The 27,941-nt window shown below is 44.3% G+C and overlaps 1 protein-coding gene across 1 annotated transcript in view; it reads left to right on the top strand.

Annotated features, from left to right (window-relative positions):
• Window positions 1-27,941, top strand: part of SPIRE2 (spire type actin nucleation factor 2) — a 248,938-nt gene that overhangs the window by 138,906 nt on the left and 82,091 nt on the right. Inside the window, exons 3-5 of the mRNA XM_086945787.1 lie at window positions 2,251-2,607; window positions 17,898-17,981; window positions 23,301-23,465. Coding sequence (XP_086801913.1) covers window positions 2,251-2,607; window positions 17,898-17,981; window positions 23,301-23,465 — 606 coding nt within the window. The remainder of the gene's footprint in view (window positions 1-2,250; window positions 2,608-17,897; window positions 17,982-23,300; window positions 23,466-27,941) is intronic.

Below are 27,941 nucleotides of genomic sequence, written 5' to 3'. Positions count from 1 at the left end.
AACATGGCCAGATGGAGGGTTCTCTAAGTCCTTGGAAACTAAAGACTTGGTCTATGTATCAACATGAGACAGAGAACCCGAAGGGCTGTAATCTTGCTAGCAACCCATTGAGCATTACATGAGTAAGGTGCATATTAGGTTACTATGTGTCCTGTGTGACAGGACTAGTTAATGGAACCCAAACCATCTTTCATAATGAATACACACATTCAAGAACAACAGGAAGCAAGGAATATATTTCAAGATGTATTACAATTAAAATATTATCGTAGAGCACACAATATGAATTGTAACAATTATTTTTTTTAAACGGTGACAATTATATTTATTGGAAGGAGGAACAATAGAAAATATTGTAATATTTTGAATGTATTTAGGGCTTATTTACATCAGTTATCTCCAACCCCTTCTTTCCTCAAGCTACAAGTAGAACCAAAAAGGGGCTTGATGGAGTTTCATAGATGGACTCCGCACCCTTTTGATCTCTGAACAATAGAATCAATGCTCATTTAAAAAATAAAAAAAGAGATGTCCGTGAACCAGCAGATAAGCAGGTAGGAGGACTCAATGTCCATTCTCTGTAGTTTTCAGCAAAGAAATGTGTTTACAACTTCAGAATGACCCTCAGCGTCGGGTCCGTGGATTGAAGTTTCTGTCAATCTGATAATGCTTTGTTCCAGTTTATATACTCTACCTGAACATTGCTGAAAATCTGTAGAATAAACAACTAATATTGGAGCCTCTCCAACCTTTCACCTACTTATATTCTGTGAAACATGGCTTGTTGTGTAAAAACAATAACTGAGAAATCAAGATATTGATTTCTATCAGGCCTCATTCATTATTGATAAACAATAACTAGAAATGCAGTTCAAGCCAGACAAAAATAAAATATGAATATAATCGAGCAAGCTGAGTTATCACGTTGCTATGAAACAAATACTTAACGACATTGGCATTTGTCCATTTGCATTTAAAACATGTACAAAAATAAATGAACATGCATAATTCAAAAGGAGATACCTAAAATAGAAAATATATGAAAAATCACATCAAAAGGCAACTGATGAACGGCCGTCTGCCCTAAATGTGAAACTCTGTGCAAAAAAATAAGATGAACTGCTACATTCTGTAGCCGTTGAAGCGGTCTCAGCGTTGTCTGATATAACATTGCACAAAACTTGCATGTAACTCAAAACAACATACATCACAAAAACACAACATATATAATGTGCCATATACAAGGTAGTACTATCTCATGTGTGTTTGAATTATGTTACCTGTTTGTTGGCATGTTAGGCAGAGGGAGCCATTGGTAGTCTATTATTTGTCAGATAGCGATCAGTTTCTCTATGAGTACTGTCCACAGATAGGCCTACTATGTGTTGGCTGACTCAGTGCACATAGGGCTTATATGCCTGTGACAATTGCATTTATGTGAGAGAGTAGTAGAGGGCACTGGAGGGCATCCTCTTGACTGTTTCAGGACAGAATTGGTTGATCATTGGTCGACCTATCTGATGCTCTTGTCTGCTGCTCTCTTCTTGTCTTTCTTTCTCTGTGGCTGAAGGGCTCTCTTATCCTTTTGTGTCTGCTGCTTTCTTTTCTTTTCGCCACTACAGTTCTCCATATATATATATATATATATATATATATATATATATATATATATAATTTGGCACTCTTTGTGTTTTCAGTTCTCTTCTCGTTTACTAAATCAGATCTCTCTCTCATCTGCTTTGTGCCTGCAGTTATCTTAACTCTTTTTGTCTCCACAGTTTGTTCTTGACTGTCTTTGTAATATATGTAGTTCTCTTTTTGACTCGTTTCTATTTCTTTTTTTGTAATCATCTTTTTGTGACTTTTTCTTTTGGGATCTGCAACCCCTTCTTTTCTCTTATTTTACTGCTTTTCATGTCTTTGCTTGACTTCTTTGGGATTTCTAGTCACTTCTTGTCTTTCTGTGCATCTAGACTTTTCTTCTTGTCTCCCGTTTTGTGTCTGCAGATAGATGTGGGGGTTTTCATGTCTTGGAAACTCTTTTCTTGTGTCTTTAGGTCTCCGACATTCTTCCTCAAGTCTTGTAACTGTCATTTTATTTTTCTTGTTATTTTATTGCCAGTTCATTTGCCTCTTCTTGTATTGTTTCTTGTGCTCTGTACGGATCTCTATCAGAACCCTAGTGTATGTCATGTTTTCCATTTGCTGGCATTTTAATGTCTCTCTTTCTGGTTTCCTTCTGTTCTGCAGATGGTGCAGTCACTAGGATTCGCAATCTATCGAGCCCTGGACTGGGGTCTGGAAGACAACGAGGAGCGGGAGCTGAGTCCCCAGCTGGAGCAGCTCATTGACCTCATGGCCAACAGTGACACTGAAAGCACTAGCTCCGGCACCATGGACGAAGGCTATGGGGGGCAGGAAGATGAGGAAGAGGCTGAGGGAACAGCCAAAGTCCTGCGTCCCTTTCAGCAGGTGATGATGGTGTGTGCATCCCATCTAACAGACCCAAAGGAGGCGCAGTGTCACTACCAGGCTGTGTGCCGGGCCCTCTTCATGGAGACGGTGGAGCTGCAAGCATTTTTGTCCAAGATTCGGGAATCCAAAGAGGTAGGTGTGCAACCTTGCGTTGGATCTCTGGCGGTGCAGGTGATTCTTAGGCACACCGCCCCATTTCAGCACTCGCATAGCATTCAAACAAATAGTGCTCAAGTCAAATTCAATATCATCTTTTCCAGGTGAACCTCTGCGCCCTTAATCAATGGTCAAAACATGATGAATAGTCTTAACGGGTCTAATGTGGACACAAGGAAGATGGGCAAGAAGATAGACCATGCACCACCATCTATGCTCCATCCAGCCCTCCACCTTTTATTTTACTGTCAAGTTCTTCTGTATGTCCCATGCACTTTCTACTGACCTGCCCTATTCCCTTCAAGTCACCTTCCCCATCCTGTACTAGCCATACCTGATTGCCTTTCTATTACTGTCACACATCCCTGTAATGTAACCGCTGTTCAGCCCCCTTACCAACCATCTTACTAAGTCCTTTTCTCAGCCTCTGCCCCTTAAGATTGCCACACTCCTGAACTTCTTACTCTCACTGTGTGCAAATTTAGGGATCCACTTCTCTAGTCTTCTACCCTTCTTTTCGTTAGGATCCTGCCTAACCACTCAATACTGTCCTGCACGGCTGCCTTTGGTGTCTATCTCCCCTTTAAGTCACTGCAACTCTGAAACAAAAGCGCCCTGTAGTTGTCCCAACAAACTCTACCATTCCTGTGACACAAAAACCGGGCTACATGTTAATGAAGGACAGGATTTAAACAGTGCCCTAATCGTGTGTGACAGAGGTGTGTAACCTCGGCGCAGATGGATTAGTCTCCGCCATTGTTACACCAAAGGTCCGCCAACATTTAAATCAGGCTGGTGGACCATTATGTTGCAGGAAAGGGTACTTCATCGCTGTTGCAATGAAGTACTTTTTCGCCAACATATCAATTGGGCGCTCAATCAAGTTAACCTTTCCGGTGAAGGTTCCCTGTTGAAGCTCACTGGTTTGCATCTAAAAAAGATTGACAATGAAGCCAACGAATGGTTTGCATCTAAAAATATTTTGGGAGGAATGTTGCGTCACGTGACACACGCAGACACACATGCAAGGACCATGATGCTGGGTGTAGCAACAGAGGGTTCATAAGAGAAGGATGAAGCTGTGCACGGACAGGCTTTGGTTTTGCTTCTGTCAATTCTAGTGTCAGCTTTATTATAGTGCGTCAGACAACATGAGGGTCGCTACAGTCGATAATGTAAAATAGTACTCTTAAATCCATTTGCGGGTCAGCCCACTGTGTGTCTAAGTTGTGTGTGTACATTTTTAGGTCTCTCTTGTAGGGGTATTGCTTAGAATAAAGCGTTTTGAGCCCACCTATTGTTCACCATTCGTTGGCCTCATTGTCAATCTTTTTTGCTGCCTCGTCATTGGCCAGTGCATGCTGGACGTCACTTCATTTTCGTTCTTTGGAGCATGGACCAAGCACAGGTTGATTTAACTTAATTAGTATCCATCTGCTGATCGCGCTGTGGTTGAGGTACGTATTTCAGGACACATCCCCGACTTACATTTCTCATGCAGCTTTCTCCATTCGTTCTGCTTTCAAATGCATTTTTGAACAATGTTTATCTATGCCTGCATCATTTGGGGTACTTGTACCTGTACTACTCTATGCTACGCTACTCCACTCTACTCTATGCCACTCCATTCAATCAATTAATCAATCAATCAATCAATTAGGGGTATGATTAGAGAGGCTACCCACCTGTGAGGGTCTGAAGGTGCTGACCCCCTCAGCCTGAAAGAGGGATGGCTGCTGATCTCTCTGGGAGCTGGTGTTCAGTTGAAGAGCCAGTTCTTGAGATCCTTCCTGAATTGGGTCAGCGACAGGCATTACCTGAGGTGGAGAGGCAGGGTGTTCCGGGTCTTGGTAGTGAGGTAGAAGAAGGATCTTCCTCCAGTTCTAGTCTTGTGGATCTGTGAGACGGTGGCCAGGGCCGGTTGGGTAGAGCAGAGGTGTCTGGTGGGTACATGGAATGAGAGGCGGTGGTTCGGATATGCTGGTCCTGCGTAGACGAGGGCTTTGTAGGTGTGTGTGAGGAGCTTGAAAGTGATTCTTTTGTTGACTGGAAGCCAGTGGAGTTCTCAAAGGTGTTTGGTGATGTGGCTGCGGCTGCAGCAGGGGATGCTGAGGATCAGTCTGGCTGTGGCATTTTGAACATTCTGTTGTTTCTTGAGGAGTTTCCGGGTGACGCTGGCGTAGAGTGGTTTGCCGTAGTCAAGTCTACTGCTGATGTGTGCATGGGTTACAATCTTTCTGGATTTGGTGGGGATCAATCTGAATATCTTTCGAAGCAGGTGAAGCATGTGGAAGCATGATGAGGATACATCGTTGATCTGGCGGTTCATTGTGAGCGAGGATTCCAGTATGATGCAGAGGTTTTGTGCATGGTCCATGGGGGTAAGGGGTTCCCAATGCAGTGGGCCACCAGAAGTTGTCCCAAGCTGAGGGGCTGGGTCCCAGGATGAGGACTTCGGTGTTGTCTGAGTTGAGTTTGAGGCAACTGTATTTCATCCAGGTGACAACGGCCTTCATCCCGCTGTGGAAGTTGTTTCTGGCAGCTGTGGGTTTGTGAAGGAGGGAGAGGATCAGCTGGGTGATGTCAGCGTAGGAGACAATGTGGAGTCCATGGTTCCTGATGATGGCTGTGAGTGGATCATGTAGATGTTGAAGAGGTTGAGGCTCAGGGAGGACCCCTATGGCACTCAACAGCTGATCTCTGTGGGTTCTGAGAGGAATGGAGGTAGTCTGACTCGCTGTGTTCGACCGGTGAGGAAGGAATAGATCCAGTCCAGGGCTTTGTCACAGAGGGCGACATCGTGGAGTCTCATGATTAGGGTGCAATGGGAGACGGTGTCGAAGAAGGCTGAGAGGTCCAGAAGGATGAGTGCTGCGTTTTCTACCTGGTCGAGGAGGGAGCGGATGTCGTTGGTGTCGCCAGTAGTGCGGTCTTGGTTCTGTGATTGCTTCAGAAACCGGACTGGGAGATGTCCAGGACGTGGTTGGCTTCGATGAACTTGGAGAACTGGGCTTTGATGTTATGTTATGTTATGTTATTTGTGCACTTCTATAGCGCACGGCCACTCCACTGGAGTATCCCGGCGCTTTGACGAAGACTCCCAACCGAAAGATGGGGAAAAAACATAACACCAAAAGGGCATACAGACAAAAAAACAGCCTCAAAGATTACGGGACGAGCCAAGTCTTAAGGGCCTTGCGGAAAGACAGAAGACTGGAAGTCTGTCTTAAGGAGATTGGAAGATCATTCCATGCATGAGGGGCTAAGTGCCGAAAAGACCGGCCTCCTACTCTTGCCCGTTTGATAGTGGGAACACTCATTTTTGATAAGGACGAGGATCTAAGAGATCTGAGAGGGGTATACCAAGACAGTCGTTTGGAGATATATTTGGGGCCTATGCCATGCAAGGCCTTGAAAGTCGTGGTCAGTGTTTTAAATAAAATCCTTTTTGCAACTGGTAGCCAATGCAGTGTGGCGAGAAGATCCGTGGCTCTGGCTTTCCTTGGAAGGCCAAAAATGGCTCGGGCTGCAGAATTCTGGGCGATTTGCAAACGCCTGACCAGGTATTTGGGAAGTCCCAGAAACAGAATGTTTGCATAATCCAGCCTGGAGCAGATCAGTGCCTGGACAATAATTTTTCTGTGCTGGATAGAGACTAGGGGGAGAAATTTGCGAAGCATCCGGAGGATGCCGAAACATTTCCCAGTGAGAGATGAAATATGTGGTCCGAAAGATAGCTTGTTGTCAATCACCACTCCCAGATTTTTGGCTTTCTCAGACGAACTAGTGGGAGGGGACATGTCTTTCGGCCACCAGGTTTTCCAATCGGGTTCAGATGTACAGCCAAAGAAGAGCAACTCCGACTTGTCGGCGTTGCACTTCAGCCCGTGGCATCCAAACCACTCAAAAATAGCACTCAAACATCCGTTGACCTGGCCACCATCAAACTGACCATCTCTGTTACTTACAAAGAGAAGCTGGGTGTCATCAGCATAGCTGACAATCCGGGCGCCAAAAGACTCCGCCGTCACCGCCAGGGGGGCCATAAAGATGTTAAACAGGAGGGGGCTTAAGATGGAACCTTGCGGGACCCCCACTTCAAGCGGTGACATTTCAGCAGAGAAAGGTGGCGCCCAGATTGTCTGCCGGCGGTCGGCTAAGAAGGATTTAAGCCAGTTCCACACCGTTCCCCGCAGACCGAAGTCCCAGAGTCTGGAGAGAAGAAGTGCGTGGGGAACGGTGTCGAAAGCCGCCGACAGATCCAGCATAATCAGTACCACTTTTTTACCAGCATCCAACTCCTCCCTGATGGCATCTGTGACTTCAAGGAGCGCGGTCTCCGTGCTGAAATTTGCACGGAAACCGGATTGAGTACCGTGCAACAGACCCCTTTCTTCGATAAAATTGGAAATAGATCTGTGGGCAAACCTTTCTGTCACTTTCGCCAGAGCAGGGAGTAAGGAGATGGGTCTGTAGTTTGCATGAACTGCAGGGTCGAGCGCCGTTTTTTTTATAAGTGGTAAGATCATGGCACTCTTCCAAGCTTTGGGAACTATCCCGGAAGAGAGTGACGAATTCAAGATGGGGTTTATCAAGTCATTGAGAACAGGTGCCATATTTGCTAGACACTTGGCAGGGCAAGGATCCTGTGGAGATCCGGATTTGAGACTTGTCAGAATAGCAAGAGAACTCTCTAGATCTAATGGGGGAAAATTGGACAAAAAGGGGCCATGATCTGGCAGGGGACATCCCAGACTTGTCGTATGCTGCTGGAAAGTGGCCTGGAGGGAAGATTGAATAGAGGTAATTTTCTGTACAAAATAGACAGCTAATTCCTTCAACCAAGTTTCGGAGTGAACATGGGTCGGAGTGTAAGCAGAGGGAGAGGTGAAGTCTTTAACCACCCTAAAAATGTCCTTGCTAGAATGCTCCGCTTCATTGATTCTGGATTCTAGATAGGATTTTTTACCTTCCCAAATTAATTTATGGTAGGCCCGAGTCTGCGTCTTAAAATTTAACCTCTCAGAAAGATCATAGGATCGCCTCCATGCTCTTTCTGCTTTCTTGAGATCTTGTCGTGCTTTTTTTAGGTGGGGGGTAAACCAAGGAGCAGATGTTCTCTTGTCTGCAGAAGTATGTTTCTTGGCTGGAAACAAGCTCTCTAGACGGTCTGTGAACCAATTATGGAAGAGATCGATGTACTCCTCTACATTGTTAGAGGTGGGACACGGGAAGCTAGTTAGAACATTTGATAGCATCTCTCTAGTAAGGAGATGGAAAGGTTTGGAGAGAGGCTTTAGCGACCCTACTGGTTGGGACCGTGATGGAGCCATGACAGAGATGGAGAAAATGATGAGAAAATGATCTGACCACAAAACTGGCATGGGAGGGTCGACACAGATAGGAACGGTAGAAAAAATCTGGTCAAGCGTGTGGCCTTTATTATGAGACGGTCCTGCCACATAAGGAGATAGGCCAAACACGGAAGTAATATCTAGCAGTTTTAGGGTGTCCGGATCTGAACTATTATCCATATGGATATTTAAGTCACCTAATAAAATGCAATGATTAGACCTAAGGCATGGTATTGATAGGGCTGCCTGTAGTTCTTCCAAAAACAGCCCCACCGATCCTGGTGATCTGTAGACCAGGATACCAGTACAGGCCTGGGAAGATGAGAGCTGGAGAGTAAAGCCTAATGCTTCGCAGCCCTGTATATTGTCTACTGAGAACGTATGACATACAATATTCTTCTTAACTATAATAGCCACTCCACCACCTCTCCCGGATGACCTGTCTTTCCTATAAATATTATAGGCAGAAGGTACGGCATTGGCCAAATCAGGAGAGGAAGAATCGGACAGCCAAGTTTCCGTAAGGAACAGACAGGATATGTTAGAATCCTGTAACATATTCCAAATGTCTAAAGAGTGGCCGGGTAGGGATCTGGTGTTCAGTAGCAGACAGTTATGCTGAAAGGGTGGGCTGACCTGTATAAAAGATTTCCGATCAGGGAGGCGCCAGCCACAAGTACTACAGCCTTTCCTTAGAGCCCGCCCTCCCGGAAAAACATGATGGCAGCGACTACACGGGGGGCGTAAGGAGCGGAGCTGGGGGCTGGAATACGTAAGTGTACAGCGACACATAGTGCCACTAGCACGGAGAGCGAAAATATGCGATAGCCGTCCGGCCCCGTCCGCCTCCGTGCGCAGACTGGCTACTCTTTGGCGCCTCTTCGGCGCGTATACGGCGCTACCACTGCGCGTCACCGCTGCGCTAGTTCGTGTGGGGTCTTATAGATTAGGTGAGGGTGGAGACTAGTCCGCCGACCTCTCCAAAATGGCTGGCCCGGAATGGAACAGCCAGAAAACCAGGAAGTGATTTCGCTCCAAAGCTCCCTCCACGACAAACAGCACAAAAGCTGTGGTGGACCGGGGAAAGCGAGCAAACTGCAGGTAAGGGCAGAACAGAGGTTTCTAAAGCACAGTATTACATTAAGAACACATAGTAAATCACACTCGAAATTTTTAAAATTCTAAAAGGCTCAATAAAAATGCTGTAAGTTATTTGTATCAATTCTGGTGCGAGTTAGCGCTAGTAAAGGTGTAGCGCTAGCGCTGCAATCTTCGTTTTGTTAGTGATTGCGCGCGAGAGACTCCCGCCCTCAAGTAGTCAGGGCGAGGGGGAGACTAGTCCGCCGACCTCTCCAAAATGGCTGGCCCGGAATGGAACAGCCAGAAAACCAGGAAGTGATTTCGCTCCAAAGCTCCCTCCACGACAAACAGCACAAAAGCTGTGGTGGACCGGGGAAAGCGAGCAAACTGCAGGTAAGGGCAGAACAGAGGTTTCTAAAGCACAGTATTACATTAAGAACACATAGTAAATCACACTCGAAATTTTTAAAATTCTAAAAGGCTCAATAAAAATGCTGTAAGTTATTTGTATCAATTCTGGTGCGAGTTAGCGCTAGTAAAGGTGTAGCGCTAGCGCTGCAATCTTCGTTTTGTTAGTGATTGCGCGCGAGAGACTCCCGCCCTCAAGTAGTCAGGGCGAGGGGGAGACTAGTCCGCCGACCTCTCCAAAATGGCTGGCCCGGAATGGAACAGCCAGAAAACCAGGACGTTTGGTGGCCTTCTCTATGACCTTGGCTGGGAAGGGGAGCAGAGAGATGGGTTTGAAGTTCTTGAGGTCTGTTGAGTTGATGGATGGCTTCTTCAGCAGGGGGTTGGTCTTGGCGTATTTCAAGTCGTCTGGGAAGGTGGTGTCTCGATGGAGCAATGGATGGTGCTGCAAAGAATGGGGCGATGGAGTTGGCTACTCTGTGGAAGATGTGGTGCTGGCATGTGTCCATGGGTGCTCTAGAGTGGATGCTCTTCATGGTCTTGAGTGTGTGGTCTGGTTGAGCAGTGTCCAGTTGAATGGGCTCTGATGGGGTGCAGCATGGTTGGGTGAGGTGGTGTTGGGTGTGGTGGCGGGGTTTTGGGTGTTAAAGCTGTTTTAGAGCTACCTGATCTTGTGGTGCCAAGTTTGTTGCAGAGGTCTTGGGAGGGTGGGATGTCTGTGGTCTCCCTGTTGGGCTGGCAAACTCCTTGTTGATGGTGAAGAGTTCTTTGCTGTTGTGTGCGTTGGTGTTGCTTCTGTCTTGATGGGCCATTTTCTTGGTGGTTTTGAGGAGGAGGTTATATGCAGTGATGGTGGCTTTGAAGGTTGCGTGGGTTTCTGGGGTTTTGTTCCTCCGTCTCTTCTCGAATAGTCAACAGGTGTGTCTGGACTCGTGGGGGGTCGGAGTTAACCAGCTGGCTTTCCTGGAGTGTTGCTTGCCGGATGCTTTCTTAAGGGATGCCAGAGTGTCGGAGCAGTTGGAAAGCCATCCGTGGAGGTTGAGTACTGAGGTATTAGTGTCGGAGGATGTCAGCGGTGTGTTAGTGCTGGGAGAGGCGTGAGATGTTCTTTGGCGACCTTGTTCCAGCTACAGCGGGGCGCCGGTGAGAGCAGTGGTGTAGGGTGGGTTTGGTGAAGTGCACCCAGTGTTGGTCATTCCAGAGGTGTTCAGTGGTGTGGCTGTAGGGAATGTTTTCGCTGGCGGAGAAGATGGGGTTGAGCATGTGTCCTGCTGTGTGGGTTGGAGAGGTGACTAGCTGCTTGAGTCCTATGTTCGCAAGGTTCTCCAGAAGGGATACAGTGTTCTGGTCGTTGGGGTTGTCCAGGTGAAAGTTGAGGTCGACAAGTAGGATTTAATAGGTGGATGTGAGAGCCTGGGGTGCGATGAAGTCAACAATGGCGTTGGGTGAAGGGCGGGCATGGGCCAGGAGGTCTGTAGACGGGGGTACCACGGAGGGTGGTGTTGTCCATTCTACAGCACTCCGCTCTACTCTATTGCACTCCACTCCACATAATGCCACTTTATGTTATGCCTTGTCACTTCACACCACTCCATGCAGCTCCATTCTACGCCACTCTAGTCTACACCACTCCACTTTATGCCACTACTCTCTCTACTCTATGCCACTCTACCCCACGCCACTCTAAACCACTCCATGGCACTCTATGGCACTCCACTATATGCCACTTCACTTTACTGTACACCACTTCACTAGACTCTATGCCACTCTACTTCAATCTACTCCACTCAACTTCATGCCACTCGACTCAACGCCACTCTATGCCATTCTACTTTCCACCACTGTACTCTATGCCACTCTAAGCCACTGTACTCTGTGACACCCCACTCTGTTACTTTACCCCTCTCCACTCAACTCCACACCACTTCTTTCCATACCACTCTACATCAGGCTGTGCCACTCTATGCCACACCATACCACTCTACACCACGCGGTGCCACTCTATGCCACACCACACCACTCTAAGCCACACCATGCCTCTCCACAACCACTCTTCTCCACTCTCCTCTATTTCACGCCGCTAACTTTTAGCCATACTGAACAGCAGCCACATGGTTAAAAGGTACTTGCAAAGCAAATAGCTCTCACATACTAGAGACCTATTGGTTTTGCCAAAGCTCGATACTGTTGGTTGCCTTTCCAGCCTTTGGTACTGGCATGTAACGAAAGGTGTGGTGTCGGTCGGTCATTGCGTGTCTGCGTCATCTTGACTTGTTAGTCTACAATTATAATTAACACAAATAATAAGTACACTTTGGAGGCGTGTCGGGGGTGGGGGTGGGGGTGCGATACCTGCACCTTGGAGTCTGCTGTTTGGCTTCCTAGCAGCGCGGACTTCTCAGTGCCGCGAGACGGCCGGCGTTTGCTCAGACGCTGTGCGCTGCATACAGCTCCACGCCCAAGACTTCAGGTGTTTGTTTGTTTCTGCTCAGTTGGACATGTAGGGCGTTCTTCACGCTCCGCTGCCCCATTTCAAAGAGCTGTATTGTTAAATTTGACAGCTGCAGTCAGTCATAACAATAGGAGCGCCTCCTTCCCCCGAGGGCGCTGTCTGTGTGCAAACATCTCTCGAGGCCTCGTTCACGGCGGGTGACGTGGGCGAGGAGAATGAAGGCTCTACGGGGAGCGACGGGTGCTGTATGCAAACGCGCTTCTTTGCTTCAACAGTTCGCTCTCTGCTGAGTGAACGGCTTCTTGGAGGTGGGAGTCACCCACGTAGGCAGAACGAGGCATAATACGTGTAAAAATGTAAGCCGTACTAAAGCCTTTAAAGCTAGAGTAATTCTGTTTTTAAATATTCTTGATATTACAGATAAGAGAACCGAGACACAGGTAATCAAACTGAATTGCCCAAGGTCACACAGCTTCGCTCGGGGTGCACTGGACAGTCTGCCGCTCTGGCATGTCCACGAACAGGTTTCAGGATAGGGGCTGCTTTCAGAGCAGAAAGGGCTGCTATGACCCGACCAAACCCCATGGGCTACATTTCACTTGTCCTTCCTGCAGTTTGAGTCTCGTTTCCACATTTCTGCTAGGGATGATGTCGGTTTTCAACAGGAGTAGGGATTCGGGAAACTGTGGCTTCAACAGGTTCTGCACCAACAACCTGCCCACCATCCCACGAGGGCATGGGTGTCCTGCCATGATTGAGCCTAGAGACACTTCAGAGTGTGATGTCCGCTATTTAATCGGTCAACATTGTAATATGTAGAGCAACGTTATTTTTTTTATTCCCTGCATGAGTGAGGATTTTGTTTCAGTATAGCCCCCACTCAGAACTGAGGCCCTAGGTGTTTCAAGATTTCTTAGTCAAGAAAGAGACAGTGAAGCAAAGCAAGATGCCTGGAAGCACACAATTTGGTCAAGTGCGGAAGCCAGGATTTGAGCTCAGGTTTCACAGACACACAGTTTGTCATTCAGCCACTTGACAACATGTGCTCCTCTCCAGTTTGATGCTAAATAACAACGCCCCGGGCTTAGTTGTCTTTTAAGATCTAAATTAGTACACTTTGTTCAATACACCAACTGTAAGCTCAGTTTACCTACTTTGGAGAAACCCTCAATTTCAGACGGTGTCAGTCTGTGATGGTAACCTGTACAACAGAGGGTTCCTAGCATCATTCAGTGTGCAGATGAGATTAAGTGTTCCCATGACTCCCACATGTGTATACATCAATAGCCTTCTGTTATACTTTTTAGGGTTCGCCTAGGCATCGTGTGCGCTGTCTCTTCCAGACCTTTCAAAGTGTTGAGAAAAATTAAAGCGAAAAGTAGTGGCTCAGAATATATGTCTTTCATAATAACAAAGTATTTTTTGTATGTGATGACACCTTTATTATGATGCTCGATCTGCTACCAATGAATTTATTTGTTGTCAAAATATCAATAAAGTTGATTATAAAAAAAAAGTATTTTTATTTAAAAGCAAGTTTATGTGGCATAACTACATTTAGAAAAGTAACCCAAAGAGAAAAAAGGTTTTATTTAAATAAATACTCTTAGCTTACCAGGTATTTAAATCATAAGCAGATATAATTTTTAAAAAATTAAAAAATATTCGTTTTAGGGGAAATGTCACATAGACATCTAAAAAATTGTTTGAGGAAAAAAATACAAAAATACTAGTAAGGATCAAATACATATTAGGATTGATTGCCAAAAGGTTTTTAAATCATCTGGTGGCCAGAGCTATTGAACTCACCAAAAATGCATGATAACCTATCATGTATGTGTTGAACAGAGACGGAAGTAAAAGTCTGCGCTCTTCTCTGGCGCCTCTCTTTACTAGTGCTAATCATTACTGAGTTCCATGTGCTCGCCTCACTGTTCTGGTATCACAAAATTCTCTATGGAGAGCGGGGAAAATGGTACTTCCCATTTTCTAACGTGCAAAGATCAAGGTTAGTGAGAGCTGATTTCTCAATGGCTCTATATGTTCCATAGAATCATAGGTAAATAAAATTAGTTTTTGAAGAATCAATTTTTTTGTGATTTAAAAAAAATAAACGGAAAAAAAAATGATGTAAGTCTAAATAGAAAATAAATCCTTAAATGCACCAGACATGCCATCACAATGTTAATTTTCCATTAGCAGCTCCAAGTTACAGTCAATACCAATACAAGTGAAAACTATACACATAAATTGGGAATAGAAACCTGCAACATTAAAGTCACAAATATTGACACTTCCTGTGAGACAGCAGGATTTTTATATTACAACGGCAACTAAGCGGCTCAAGATATTAGATTTAAATATTTTGAAGTAAACGCCCAATTTCTTAAAAGATAACAAGATAAAGGTCACCTTTATTTTCCTTTATCTGATATAGGAATACCGAAGCACAAATTAATATTCAATACAACAGTTACATTAATTAGTCTATCTCTGTAGATGCACAGAACATAAATTATGTTTTTTTGAGAATAACACAAGTAAAGTCCTAGAACTACCTGCTTGTATTACAGAGTTGGATCTTTCAGCAGTTCCACTAGTCTTATTTAGACATCCAATTCTTGAATAACACTGTCAGCTGACACGTGTTTAGTCTATAACTGACTTTTTCAAGGTTCTATATTATCCGAATGAAAGAAGGTCGCTAGCATCCAAGACAAAAGAGTCCTGCTTCTTGGAAGATCAAGGATGTTCATTCAACTGTGCCAAGAGTGACAAGTTTTTCGATATCAGATTTTGGCTTTGTGGTATTTTTCCCCCAAAGAATACAAACTATAGTGGTAGCATAGTGTCTGGATACCATGTGAGCACCGCAGTGTGGTGCTAATACTTTGCTTACTCGTGCTTAGTTACTTAATCCAGAAGTGTTTTGGATGTGCGATGCTGTAAACCACTGCTACCAATGTTTCCTTTAGTTTACTTTCTCAGCAATCGTGAACTACCCTTCTCATAGTACCAAATGTTTGGTGTCCTTTGATGAATGAAGCTTGACTGCAATGTGTCAAAACTAGGAGCACCTGTCAGTGATCCCCATTGTCACTCACCGGCAATGTCAATGTGTATCTTCAGACAGTCATTGCAGACAGTGGGGAAGGCTGCTAGCATAGGTGATCCAATGCCTCACTGGAGAGGGACCATCATACTCACAGTCCCACCAGTAAGCCATTTTAGAGTTTATCGGCCTTCAAACTAACGGACAGAAGAAAAAACAGAGAAAAACACTGATCGGCAAATTTTTGATGTGTACGGTCATGAATTTCCACGACAAACCACTTCACGGCTAGGCATGGGTACAAGTTAAATGCTCAGCGACATTTAGCTTTAACCGACGTGACATGCAAAAATGTCTCCTGGCTCCAATACTTTTCAACCTGTCTGTGAATTACATGTCTGAAGCAATACTGCTAGCAATTTCCAAAGTACTGTATGTCACCTTCTACTGCCCTCAAATGTTTTCTGAAATGTAGTGTTAATGTAAGGATTTAAAGCAAGTTCGTTAATATATCTTTAAAATAATTTGGGTAAGTCACACCGTCCCTGTCCACAAGAGTGCTTAGACCATAATTTATTGGAACAATTCTATTTCACTCCAGAATGCAGGTCAGTTGCCAGGAGCAAACAACAGAGTTTCTACGATTATTTGCCTTCTTTAATGACAAATCACTCATTCAATCGACTTTTAAGTTTATTTCAACATGAAATTGTTCAATGATTATCAGTCAAAACGCTATTCACCAATGTGTTTGTAATATTCCAAATATCGAATAGCGATCTGTAATTTTATTGATTTCGGAGAGAATGGTTCTATTTCGACAAGATCTGCCCCAATTAATTTTATGATCACCTCAAGGAAGAATGTTGTCTGTACGCAGAAAATTATATACAGAAAATGATTTTTTAGGTAACCATTAAAGAGTCTCCACAAATTTTTCTTGTATAAATATGACCAATCCACTACCTTAACTGTAGAGCTTCACATTAAAAAATAGACATTTATTTATTGAAGCTTCTCTAAATGTAAAAAAACAAACATATGTCAGAGTATAACTTGCAGTATAGCTCTCAAAAGTCTGTATCTACATACAATTTTTCAGAGTGGAGATTGCAATGTTTGCTTTACCTTTATATAGTGATGAGCGCCATCTTAAGTCACCCTTTGAAGGAAAGGCGCGGCCCACGATTCACAGGCATGCTCCTGAGACCCAAATCAAAACTGTGCCTCACTTCTTGGTCCAGTGTCTTCTCTGCGGACAAACAGAATAGCACAGTTGAACATGGTTTTAACCGGACAATCCCAGTAAGCAGCCATTTTGTTCTTGCAGAACTAGGTAACAGAGCACCGACAGTGACATGCAAGTTGCTCTATCTTACCAATGGACGTTGATTCACCAAAAGGACAGTGATAGTCAACGTGATACCATGAACCCTTTGACCCCCAATTGCTTCACAGGATTGACTTGTGCTAACCTTAACACCTCAGCAGCCTCCTGTTTATTTACACTGGGTTAGGGGAAGGGCATGGAGTGAAAGGTACAGAAAATAAACAGAGCTCGTAGATCCCCCTGAGGGGCCCCAGGATGGGGAGATGTAGGCTTAGGGTTGGGGAAATACAAGCAATGAAGACTTAGGCACTGGAAGAAGGAGACACAGATCCTGGGTAAGGAAAGCATGGAGACTGGGCCAGACTTGGGGACTGAAAGATGGACACATTGCAGAAGGCGTTAACTATAGAGGGAGTGGCCCAACCAACCAAGGGACTGGGTACCAACACAAACCGTGTAAAATAAAATTTCCCTTGGACTTACTGTCGTTGATATTCATTCAGACTCATACAGTACTTCATCCACACTGGTGTCAGAATATTAGCCTGACATGGTTTCAAGATTCTAACGGATTAATGACCTAAGATGTTTTCTAAATGAATCACTTGATTATGTCTCTTTTGTGTAATGTATTTTAACTTATTATGACTGTTTTGTACAGGGTCATTGAATGCGTGATGGACTTTTTATCATTGTATTTTTAATAGTTTTTATTGATTACATAATAAATGTGAATACTGTCCTGATAATTTTGGAGTCACATGTGCAATGGGTTTGTGTATGTAACGGGGAGATCCCTCATTCTGACACCAGTGTGGATGAAGTACTGTATGAGTCTGAATGAATAGCAATGACAGTAAGTCCAAGGGAAATTTTATTTTACACATTGCAGAAGGGACATCCCACCAAACAAACTCCTGTCTGGAGGAAAGTCCATACTACAACCCAAAGCCTGAAGAACACATGCTCCAAAGAGCCCACAGTGTTACAAGGCCATACCAAGTAACACAACTTAAGAAAACATCTAATAGACCAATGTTGTGGTGCATACCACAGTTTCAGCGCCAGCACACTCTTTGAGAAGCCGTGTGCTCTATAACACTGCCCATTCATTCACTCATGTCTACAGTATCTTATATTGGCTGTAAATTGCAGCAAAAGGATTGGGTCAATTTTGTTGATTCAGAGAATGGGTTACATTTTTTATTAATTCTATTGTGGGTTATTTCAGACAGAGAGTAGCAGACGAATTCTGGGTTTGAGACTGAAACTGTGTGAAAACATGAAAACCCTTGTTCTCTTTAAATATAATTTGGCATTCAACTAGAAAACAGAGGGAACATTTTTATGGATAGGAATTGGAAATTAAGCAACCTAGAAAAATAGTAACACAAATCAAGTGCACCCTCCAATTGAACACTAAATTGTCCTTAGTTCATCCGCGCTGCAGTCCTGGCTGTCTTGAAGCTGATTTAGTTCCCTGCGCACCCTCGAAATTAAAGTAGCCAAGTCTTGTTGTTTAATTTGCGCTTGCTGTGCTTCTAAGGGAGATTAACTGCTTACTTCGAGTTCTTTACGATGCTTTTGCAGATGCTGAAAAAGCTCAAGGCCGGCGAAGAAACATCACAAGACACAACATATGCAGATTTGGATACCTTGCGCAACACAGATTGGGTAAAGTAGACATTGTTGCATTGGCCTTAAATGCAAGACAGGCTCTATGGAATGGCTGTTCACTGCACTGTGTAGGGAGCATAGCTGATATCTATACAAAAGTCACATTTGACAGAAAGTGTTATTACAGCCCAAAACTACTTGAAACCTTCTTCTAAGAATAGGAGTGGCCAAGTGCTGACATGACATCAACGTATGAGTTTTTCCAATAGCCTTATGTCACATCTACTCTTTAGGTCTGGCATTTTCCAAGACCCTTTGATTTTACTAAAATTAAAAACAATCTATGTATAATATATTTAGGGATGTGGCTTTCAGTGAGCTCTCTTCATCAATTGGTCTGTTGTTGTGTCATTCACATTTTCTTCCACCCACTACGGAATACGGCATGAGGCTATGGGTCAGCCCACTTCAGCCACTGGCTAACTGAATTGTGAGTGATGTCATTTTGCTCTTTCCCAAGGAGCACATTCACACACAATGTAGTTCCCTTCAGTTCCAGTGTTGGTTTTGACTTTAGTATTACTTTAGTGTGTACATCAGTGTTTAGATCCTGATGTCATCATTTCTTGCCTACCTGCTCATGTTGTGTATGATGTGAGCACAGGGCACATTCTAACTTTATCACTTTCTGTCTGCTAATCATGATGTAAATTCCTTTTGTAAAACAATTTAGTTTAGTTTCTGAGACCCTGTATGTCCTGCTTGTCTACTGTGTATTCACTGCTCCTGTACGCCGTGCATACAGAGACAATTAACTATTGTTATTAATTGAAGCTGTACCATGTACTCCAATTTCCTGTCCGATCTATATATGCAACCACTTCTCTCTATATATAGCCCTATCTAGCCATCTCTCCTGACTTATCTTTGAAACCCTATCTATCTGTCTGTCTATCAATCTAGCACTCTGTCTATCTATCTGTCTGTCTGTCTGTCTGTCTGTCTGTCTGTCTGTCTGTCTGTCTATCTATCTATCTATCTATCTAGCACACTGTCTATGTATCTATCTAGTACTCTATCTGTCTATCTATCTAGCACTCTGTCTATCTATCTATCTAGCACTTTATATGTCTATCTATTTATCTAGCACTCTGTCTAACTATCTATCTATCACTCTGTTTGTCTATCCATCTAATACTCTGTCTATCTATCTATATAGCACTCTGTCTGTCTATCTAGCACTCTGTCTATCTAGCACTCTGTCTGTCTGTCTGTATCTATCTATCTATCTATCTATCTATCTATCTATCTATCTATCTATCTATCTATCTATCTATCTATCTATCTATCTATCTATCTATCTATCTATCTATCCTTGTCTAGCTTTGCAACCATCCAGCAAGCTAAAAGTTTTTTCTAACGCAAAACGTTATATCTATCTTTCCAGCCCTATCTATCCTTCTTTGCAATCTTCTCTATCTATTTGTATTATTGATCTACACAAACATTTCAAAAAATTGATGGGCTTGATGGCTTGAAAAAGCTCGCTCCAAGATTAGAATTGTACCAGAAACAATACGACTGGTTGATTGACCACAGCAACAGCTGCACGTTTCGCCATCAGCTATTTATTAGAAGATAAGGGATCTTTTCCTGACTAAAATGAATTTGGGACACATGCGATCAATTGACCCCTGCTTCGGATTGCAAAGTCATTGTGATCCACCCATCCTCAATTGTGGGCAGAAGATCTCAGACAGTCCAAACCAACAGATCCTTGGGCCTTATTTTTTTTATGGAAAGTAAAGTTCAGAATGTGGGCCAATTTGTTTTATCCGCTATTGTTTATTTTGTCTGTGTCCTGGTGGGCGTCTCTTCCATTCAGTCTAGTTTGCCATTTTTGTCTCATAATATTTTTTGTTATATTGTCTTTAGCGCAGCTGTTACTTTTTTATTTTTCTGACACCCTCTTAACTAACCAACACTGTGAGGGTTATCTCTTTGGATTCAAGACTCACTACCCCAAATTCACTCTTTAAAAAGCTTCTAAACACATCTCGCCCTGTTGTTTAGCGGTTTCCTAAATAGAGAACACAAGATAAAGTCAAGAACTACAAAAGCAATCAAGTCATAAAACAGGAAAGGTAACACAATAAAACAAAGACAAAGCACTTTGCAAAGAGAAACTGTTAAGACACAGGTTTTGCAGATGTTGGTATATAACGTGTATCTTAAGAGAAAATATTTTATATTTTTGGCAGGACCTCAACTGACCTTATCATGCTGTGACCTACAGAGTAAGGTGCATTTGTAGAGCACTGCATAGTCTTGATGAGGCCCTGAAGCACTTGTGGGTGGAGGAGACTGCTCAGTTCATAGTGCTTGTTTGGTAGAGTGCATTCATAGTATGCCATGTATGGGAAGAGATTTGGTGTCTTGCTTGAGTTTGGGCAAGGTGCTCCAAACAAATTGTGGCAAACTAGTAGCGGTGCTACAAAATGAAGTGACGAGAACAGGAGTAAGCAATACCAGCACATTTTCTTTATTCATCACATCTTTGTGTGTTGGCTAAGGATTTTTGAGGAGCTTGCAAAGGAGAGGAATGACCTGTATCAACAGCATTTGTTGTTCTGGATGAGGCATAGAGGGGTGCTCCCAACATGTCATGGCAAGTTTTTTGTTGCACTTAAGCATGGTCTGTCATAGATTCTGCTGTTCTGCATTCATGAAGTTTGGTCTCATACTTGTATCTATGCCTTGGGTGCATTGAAACACTGTGGTTGACAGAGTTGCGTGTTATCCTCCTCTAAGAATAAGACCATCATCGGTACTACCGCACCATTACTGTGTTCCAGAATTCCTGATGGTCCTGGATGATCCACAGCTTAACTGCTGAATTAAAAGTACACCAAACTTGCATTTTCTTGAAGGACGGGACACTTAGGAGGTGGACCAGTCTTGTTATGAGCATATCAACAAACTTTCAACCGGATGAAGTTTGCTCTGACACTATGAATGGCCTTGTGGGCGATGCAGGGAGCATTGAATGAGCTGCATCTAGCCATGTGCAACCAGTAGAAAGCCCATAAGGCTAGAGTGATGTGAATGCGTAGACAGGTGCAACAACTGTCGGACGAATGCATTTACAAGTCTCTTTAGTTTTTGGGCCTCATTTAGAGATTGAAGGACAGGTTACTCGGTCACAAATGTGGCAGATATCCAATCTGCCTTATTACATATGATTTATATCCTATGGAACTTGCAATAAAGTAGATGGGTATTTGTTTAGAAGTAACCCGGCTGCCAAACTCTAAAACAAGCCCTTTGTAGTGGGTAGAGAAAGACTGCCATGTATAGATTGTTTGCTTCATCTAGGCATGACAGCACCACAGAGTTTGTGTCTTGGACCATTTTTTGAAATCTCAATGAAAATTGTGGTGCATGGTGAAAAAGGTACTTCTGAGAAGTTGATTTACTGGTGGCAAAAGAGGAAAAGTTGAAGACCAGTCTCGCTGACAGGATTTGTACTTTGATCGTTGTGGTTGGTGGTGAGCTGGTGTGGAGCCTTGTGTGGAACCATCTAGGTAGCTGGTGATGATGTGGAAAAGAGTTTATGAATATGGCGGAGGTGAGAATGCTCAGTTTTTCAGAGAGGTGGAAGACAAGGCTGTTTAGCATCTATAGTAGTGTGAAATAGAAACCTGCATCAAAGATTGACTCAAATTTCAGTATTAGTGCAACAACTCATTTTCTGTTGACTGTTGTCTTGAGACAAAGAGTCCAGGTGGGCAGCAACGTGGATTCTACTCTTCTCCCAGCATTAAATACATTTAGTGATCCAAAGGCTGGTTGTTTTCTTCCATGAAACTGGAGATCTGATTGAAGGCAGCTCTTGATGAGTTTGCTGATTAATGGGCCAGTGGAGATTAGGCAGCACCTGACCAGATTTATTGGACTGAAGATTGTTTTCTTTGTGATGGGTTTCGTGATCTTTGGGTTTTGGGAAAGCTGCTTAATCAAAGGGTTCACTTAAGTTTGATCTAGCCAGGATAGCAGAAGAACACAGCCTCACTGTTTACTGAAAAAGGCAGCTCCTTCCAAGAAGCCAGCAGAGGTATAGTTGTGATATTTATATTGCATTAACATAGCCAAAAGGAAGCAGAGTGATGTAAAGGGTCAAAGACGAGCATACATTGAAGTGATAGGAGAGGTAGTTGGTTTGTGGACTGTTAATGCATTGTGTAGTATTCTTTACAGAGGTGCATCTTCCAACTCTTCCCTAAATTAGAGTAGCTTTGGCTCAATTCTGATGGATGCATGGATGCTGTTCCAGATCCTGGTGCATAGATGAAAACTGCCTGCTGCCTTGGTTTTTGTGTTTTACACCTCTTGGTCAGCAGTCTGACTGTGTCCTAGCTGATGGTTTGCCACAAACCACCAAAAAAGGTGAGCTTGGCTGCAAGCTAAGTGTGAATTATGGATGTGATAGCTCTGTAAATGACACAGCTAGTTTTAAAGTGCAGGGGGCTGACCAGGGGAGCCAGCGGAGTTCCATCTAGATGGGGCTGATGTGATCATATTTGTTCCGTTTCTGGATGAGACATGCTGCGGCGTGTAGGATGTCATTAAGGAGTGCCAGTCTAGAGTTTGAGAGGCCATAGAGCAAGGTGTTAGCAACATCTAGATGCGAGAGTAGGAGGGCTTCACTCTCTTTAGAAGAGAGAGCTTAGTATCCGTCAATCTTCATTTTTTCATCAATATGTTTCTTGAGGGGGAAGTTAGTGTCTAGAGGGAAACCTAATGACTTGGAATTCAGTGAAAATTGGAGTTAAAAGCTCTCATGGTTAATGTCATTGACACAGGTTTGCACTGTTTCTTGTTTCGTATTCTTGGCAAATAACAGGAACTCTTTTTTGTCTGGGTTGAGCTTCAGGTAGGCACTGGATAATGTGCAGGCAGTGATTAAGGTACTGAATGTCTGAAGCTGAGGGGGCTTCCAGGTAGAGTTGTGTATCATCAGCATATTGAGGCCTCTTGAAGCTATCATCTGGGAGTACTATAATCAGTTGACTATGCCCCTTCTCCCTAAGCCTTTCCAAGCCACAGCCACTTGGTAAATGTCAAAAGGCCCTATCAACTAATTTAATTCGCCCTTTACATACACTGGATCGCTTAACAGTAATTGCTTCCTGGGTGTTTTTACCACCTAATGTTGTGCTCATTTGTGGTCAACATGTCTTAATTTCTAAAACTGTCCAGCTTGCAGTTGCTTTTCTTTCTTGACCTGCCACGAGTCTGTCTTCAAGACTGATCTATGTGTGAAATGTGTGCTCACAGCAAGATGATATGTTGGCTTCTTTTTTTGTGTCTTCACAGGCGCGGCTGTGGGTGCAGCTGATGCGGGACCTGCGTCAGGGTGTGAAACTAAAGAAGGTCCAGGAAATGCAGTTCAACCCCCTACCCACTGAGTATCAGCTAACACCCTTTGAAATGTTGATGCAAGATATCCGGGCACGCAACTATAAACTGCGCACAGTAATGGTGAGTTGTGAATGCGGTCATGTGCTCTTTGGAAGTGACACCAGGGACCCTATTACGTATAGGATGCACTTTCCCTTCAAACAGGTGTACCAGGCACAAACAGGGAGAGTGTGTCCTATTAGGTTGAATTCACTGCCCTCAGGGCAGTGGCAAACTTGTGCTACCCTGGGGGCAGCGCATTAAAGTAAAATACAGAGCGGGTGATTCAAAGCCGCTCTGTCTTTCACTGTGCAGGAGGCACCTGACTGCACTTTGAAAAGGGGAGAGAGATGCCCTTGCAGGCAGGTGCAATGAGTGACTGTACCCACCTGCAGGGGGATGTCTGGGGGTGGGGGTCCATAGAACCCCCATGACCCCCTCCTGAGGGCTGCTATTGGGGGGTGCACTTACAGTGCGCCACCTTTTTCCTACTTTGTGCTTTCAATTTTTACCAGCTTTTACATGCTGGTGAGATTGGAGAATTGGGAGCTCTGGTGATTTGTATTCTATATAAGGGTTAGTGCTAAGATGAGAACAAATACAGTGTGCACACATTTGGTACTAACACCAGATTCTAAATGAGGGCTGTAATGTAATGGGAGCAGGAATGGGATATCACGTACCCCAATTTTGAAGCACAATGTGTTCAATAAAACACTCCAGGGTGTCAGAGATCCCAGCCACACACAAATCCATTTCACATATGGATAAATGCAAAAGATTTCAGGGTTCCCCCCAAATTCTAGGTACCATGTGTACATAGGATTAAATTTACAAATTAAAAACGGTTGATACAGAAAAAGCTACTTACCTTTTTTTCTGGTGAATACTCTATTCACCAAAATAGGACTGATGCAACTGTCCTTTTTTAGGATGAGGAAATAGAGTAACAATCACCATCTTTCTCTGAGTTACTAGCCAGTACCTTTGGCATGCAACAGGCGTACCTCCTGTAGTAGGTTTGACAGATGTTCTACTGAAATTTGTTCCGGTGTGGGAGGAATATTGGGGAGTTAGGAGAGAACAGGTAGGGCAAAAGTGCTGAATCTTTCTCTGTACTTGTTTAGTATGAGCTGCTGAGGGCAAACAACAGTGGTTTATTGGCCGTTGTAGCAGAGGAAGAGGAGTGGAAAGACTAGAGTCCCTTCTGGCCCTCAAGTTGCCTGCTGGATCACGATCACCAGTCCAGAAAGAACTGGGCTTTTTGCTGCACCACTTGTTGGTAAGGCTGTCTCTACCGATATGCCAATCTTCTGGTGTAGCCCCTACATTTCTGGAACTGGTGCGGAAATTGTTTGGCAGCGGACAGCAGTCCCAAGGAATGGGCTGTGGGTCTGCTATCCTTATAGTGTTCTGAAGTAGAGTTCCCCTCTGAAGAGGTGAGATCCATCAAAGTGGATGTCCATTAGCAAAGCCTGTACATCACTGGAGAGACAGTGGACCTCATTGAGGTATGCCTATGAAGGACAACCCGGGTACCCACTACCCTACCAATGCATTACTTGGTCGCATTCTGCAGGGCATGTATCATGTGAGTTAGAAGGGCCTTAAGATCCCCCCGGACTACCAGCAAGATCTCGCTGACCATATCCCAAACTGCATGTTTGTATCGGACAAACCGATATATGTCATTTACGGATAGTGGTACCAACTTAACAGGGAGAAACATATGCTTGCAAAAGATGTCAATCTGGAGGATTTGTCCAAAATGAGTTAGGTTTCACCCTACTGGTTGAGATCTGAACAATATGGCTATCTGCAGTGGGTTGCTTCTTGATAAAATCCAAATCACCCAGCACCAGTCTATTTCATCTGGTCCTCTGCCTGTTCACAGGAGAACAAGAACAGGATTTCGAGCAGGTAGTATTGAAGTATCTTTGAGGACATCATTGAATGGGAGAAACAGCTCGGATATTGCCAGTGGCAGGCAGCTGTAATTCCAGCACTTTCGCTGTCTTTCGAACCCCACTCTAAATTAGCACTTTCTTCAATTGGTTGCCCATGTGAGTCAAACTGTTTCTCATGGAGATTATCAAGCCTCTTGGCATTTTGCAAATCAAGGTATAAGGCATCATCAGTATAATAAGGTGGGAGAAATCCATTCTCCTTCCCATCACCATCATCATAAGTATCCCGGGGTGCACACTGCAGAGGGTCAGAATCAGAACCAAAAAGAGAATGGAGCCACTGCTGATAGCTGCAACGCAGTAGAGGCACAGGGTTAGAGTCAGGCCGCTTGACAACTGGTGACGCTTTTGTAATCTCATGGCACATCAGTCGAGCACGTGTTGACATCAGTTTGGGATCTGACATTTGCACTGGATCATTAATCAACGCCGGTGGCACTGGCACCGGTGTTGGGCGGTGGAGACCAGCGTGCGGCTCAAAGATATGGTGAAAGGGTGTACTAGATCCGATACCGGCCATTTATTGGGTTCTGAGGAGACAGACAGTGCCAGGCACATACCCGCCAGTGGTAAACCGACTGTAGGCCCTTGCAGTTCCACAGGGCCATAAGGTCCGCCAGATGGCAGTAGAGGCGCAATTAAAATCTGTAGCATGTCCCCTTTCAAGGCCTTGATCTGCTGCAGGTTGACGATGACCTGAGAAAATTGCCTAAGGACCAACTGAGGAATCAGCTTTAGGGCTGGTGACCTCAATGCAGTTCGACTCACATCTTAATGTCCTCATGCCTTTTATCTGAAGTCAGAGTGGCCAAATGGGGTCGAGTCCGGGTCTGATTTTTTATGCTTCATTTTAACTTGGACTTAAGAAAGGACTTTGAGCAGAAAGTGGAGCGGTCATTGGAACAACCCGTGGCTAGGCCTATGACTTGGAGTGGAATCTACATGAAGGCAGCACCTTCTTCTTGTGTTCTGTAACATACAAATTCACCTCCAGGTTTCAATTTGTCTCTTGGTGCTCGAGGGTGCATTTATCACATGACTTCGAATCATATGCTGATCCTAGGCACCAATGTCACACTGCATACAGGTCCATGCCCGATATCTGCTTCCTTCAGTCTTGGCACAGTTTGAACCTAGTTGATTTCAGTGGGAACATCATTCCCTATCACACTGAGGAAAAGTTCTGGAGTTGTCTGAAAACTGACAACATCAGAGCAGTTCTCCGGATTCACGTCATAAGACATGGAAAGAAAGCAACTGATAGCTATCCAGAGTGGCGCTCACATGGGGCCCTTCTCTGTCCCTTCAGGGGAAATATGGGTTCAGCACGGAGCCATAGGACACCACCTAGCAGCTCACTGGGGCACTAGTACAAAAAATGTCCAGATCTAGTCTGGCTCCTTGGGGATATTCTAAGGTGAGGAATCTGCAGTTAGAAGTATCCATTAGAAATATAATTCATTAGCTGCTGTGTAACAGGACACCCCATATTGTCTTCTTACCCTTGACCTGACTCTCTGCTTCACCCACAAGTCCATCCAGACGCATAGGACCAACCCTCATCGATGCACTCATAACAGGACACTTCATTCAAGACTGGCCCACCTCCTGACCATGCTGCAGCTCAAGAAAATTCTAGTTGGCAGTACTTCTTAGCTATCAAGCTCTGGGTCTTCCGGGAGCATCAGGAATTATGAAACACAATAAAAGTGTGGTAGAACAGATGCCTTTCTTATTCTTAGAAGAGATTAATATGCAACTCTGCCTGTAAACCATACACTTCTAATGCAACTAAGACCTAACAATAAATATAATAGCGAAATTATGGAATGCTGCTATGCCTAAGTGCAGCTAAAAGCTTGCTGTGACATGGTGGGAACACCCCTCCAGGCCTCAACCCAGTATCTCGAGTAATGTATTCCATCATAAAAGTACCTGTTTAGGCACTTTGAGTCTTTCTCCCTTTCCAGACATTGCATAACTCTGCAATTGAAAATCATAGACGCGCGCACCCTGAACTACTGCAGCGCGACCTGGAATGTTTTAAGCAATTTGTGTTTTGTGTTTTGATTTTAAAAATTCACTGAGGCACTTCCTTTTAAAAACTGAATTTACTGCTCACTTTTGCCTCTGCAGCCCCGTTCCACCGCAAGCGCTAGGCTTGTTTGTTGTGGAGGGTGCAGGGCGGTACCTTCTTCTGGGTTCCCTCCCGGTGTTGTGCAGTGATTGGGCGAGTGTGTGGAGTCGGAGCTGACTAAGAGCCCGTCCTCTACATAACTCGATGTCGCCGAATACGTGCAGCGGATGCGCGCAGCGCCCGCGCCGAAGTCGAGCCAAAGTCCAGCCCGTCTGCGCTCGTCCGCGCTAAGGACGGGCCAGAGGCCAGACATACTGCCCAGGTAAACACTACCAATCAGCTGTCAAGTGATTTGATATTATCACGGAACAAACAACCTAAGTATTGTCACCAGGCCATTAATGTTGATACTTGGGTAGGCCCTACAGGCTGTCGTGGATGTAAGCAGGTACTAGAGCCATATCATAGACCAACAGAGAAAAGGGTACGTAGGAATTTAACCGGGGGCCTCAT

This window comes from Lissotriton vulgaris, chromosome 12 (genome assembly GCF_964263255.1).
Source record: "Lissotriton vulgaris chromosome 12, aLisVul1.2, whole genome shotgun sequence".
Lineage (NCBI taxonomy): Eukaryota > Metazoa > Chordata > Amphibia > Caudata > Salamandridae > Lissotriton > Lissotriton vulgaris.
This window is presented reverse-complemented; position numbering and strand designations above follow the sequence as displayed.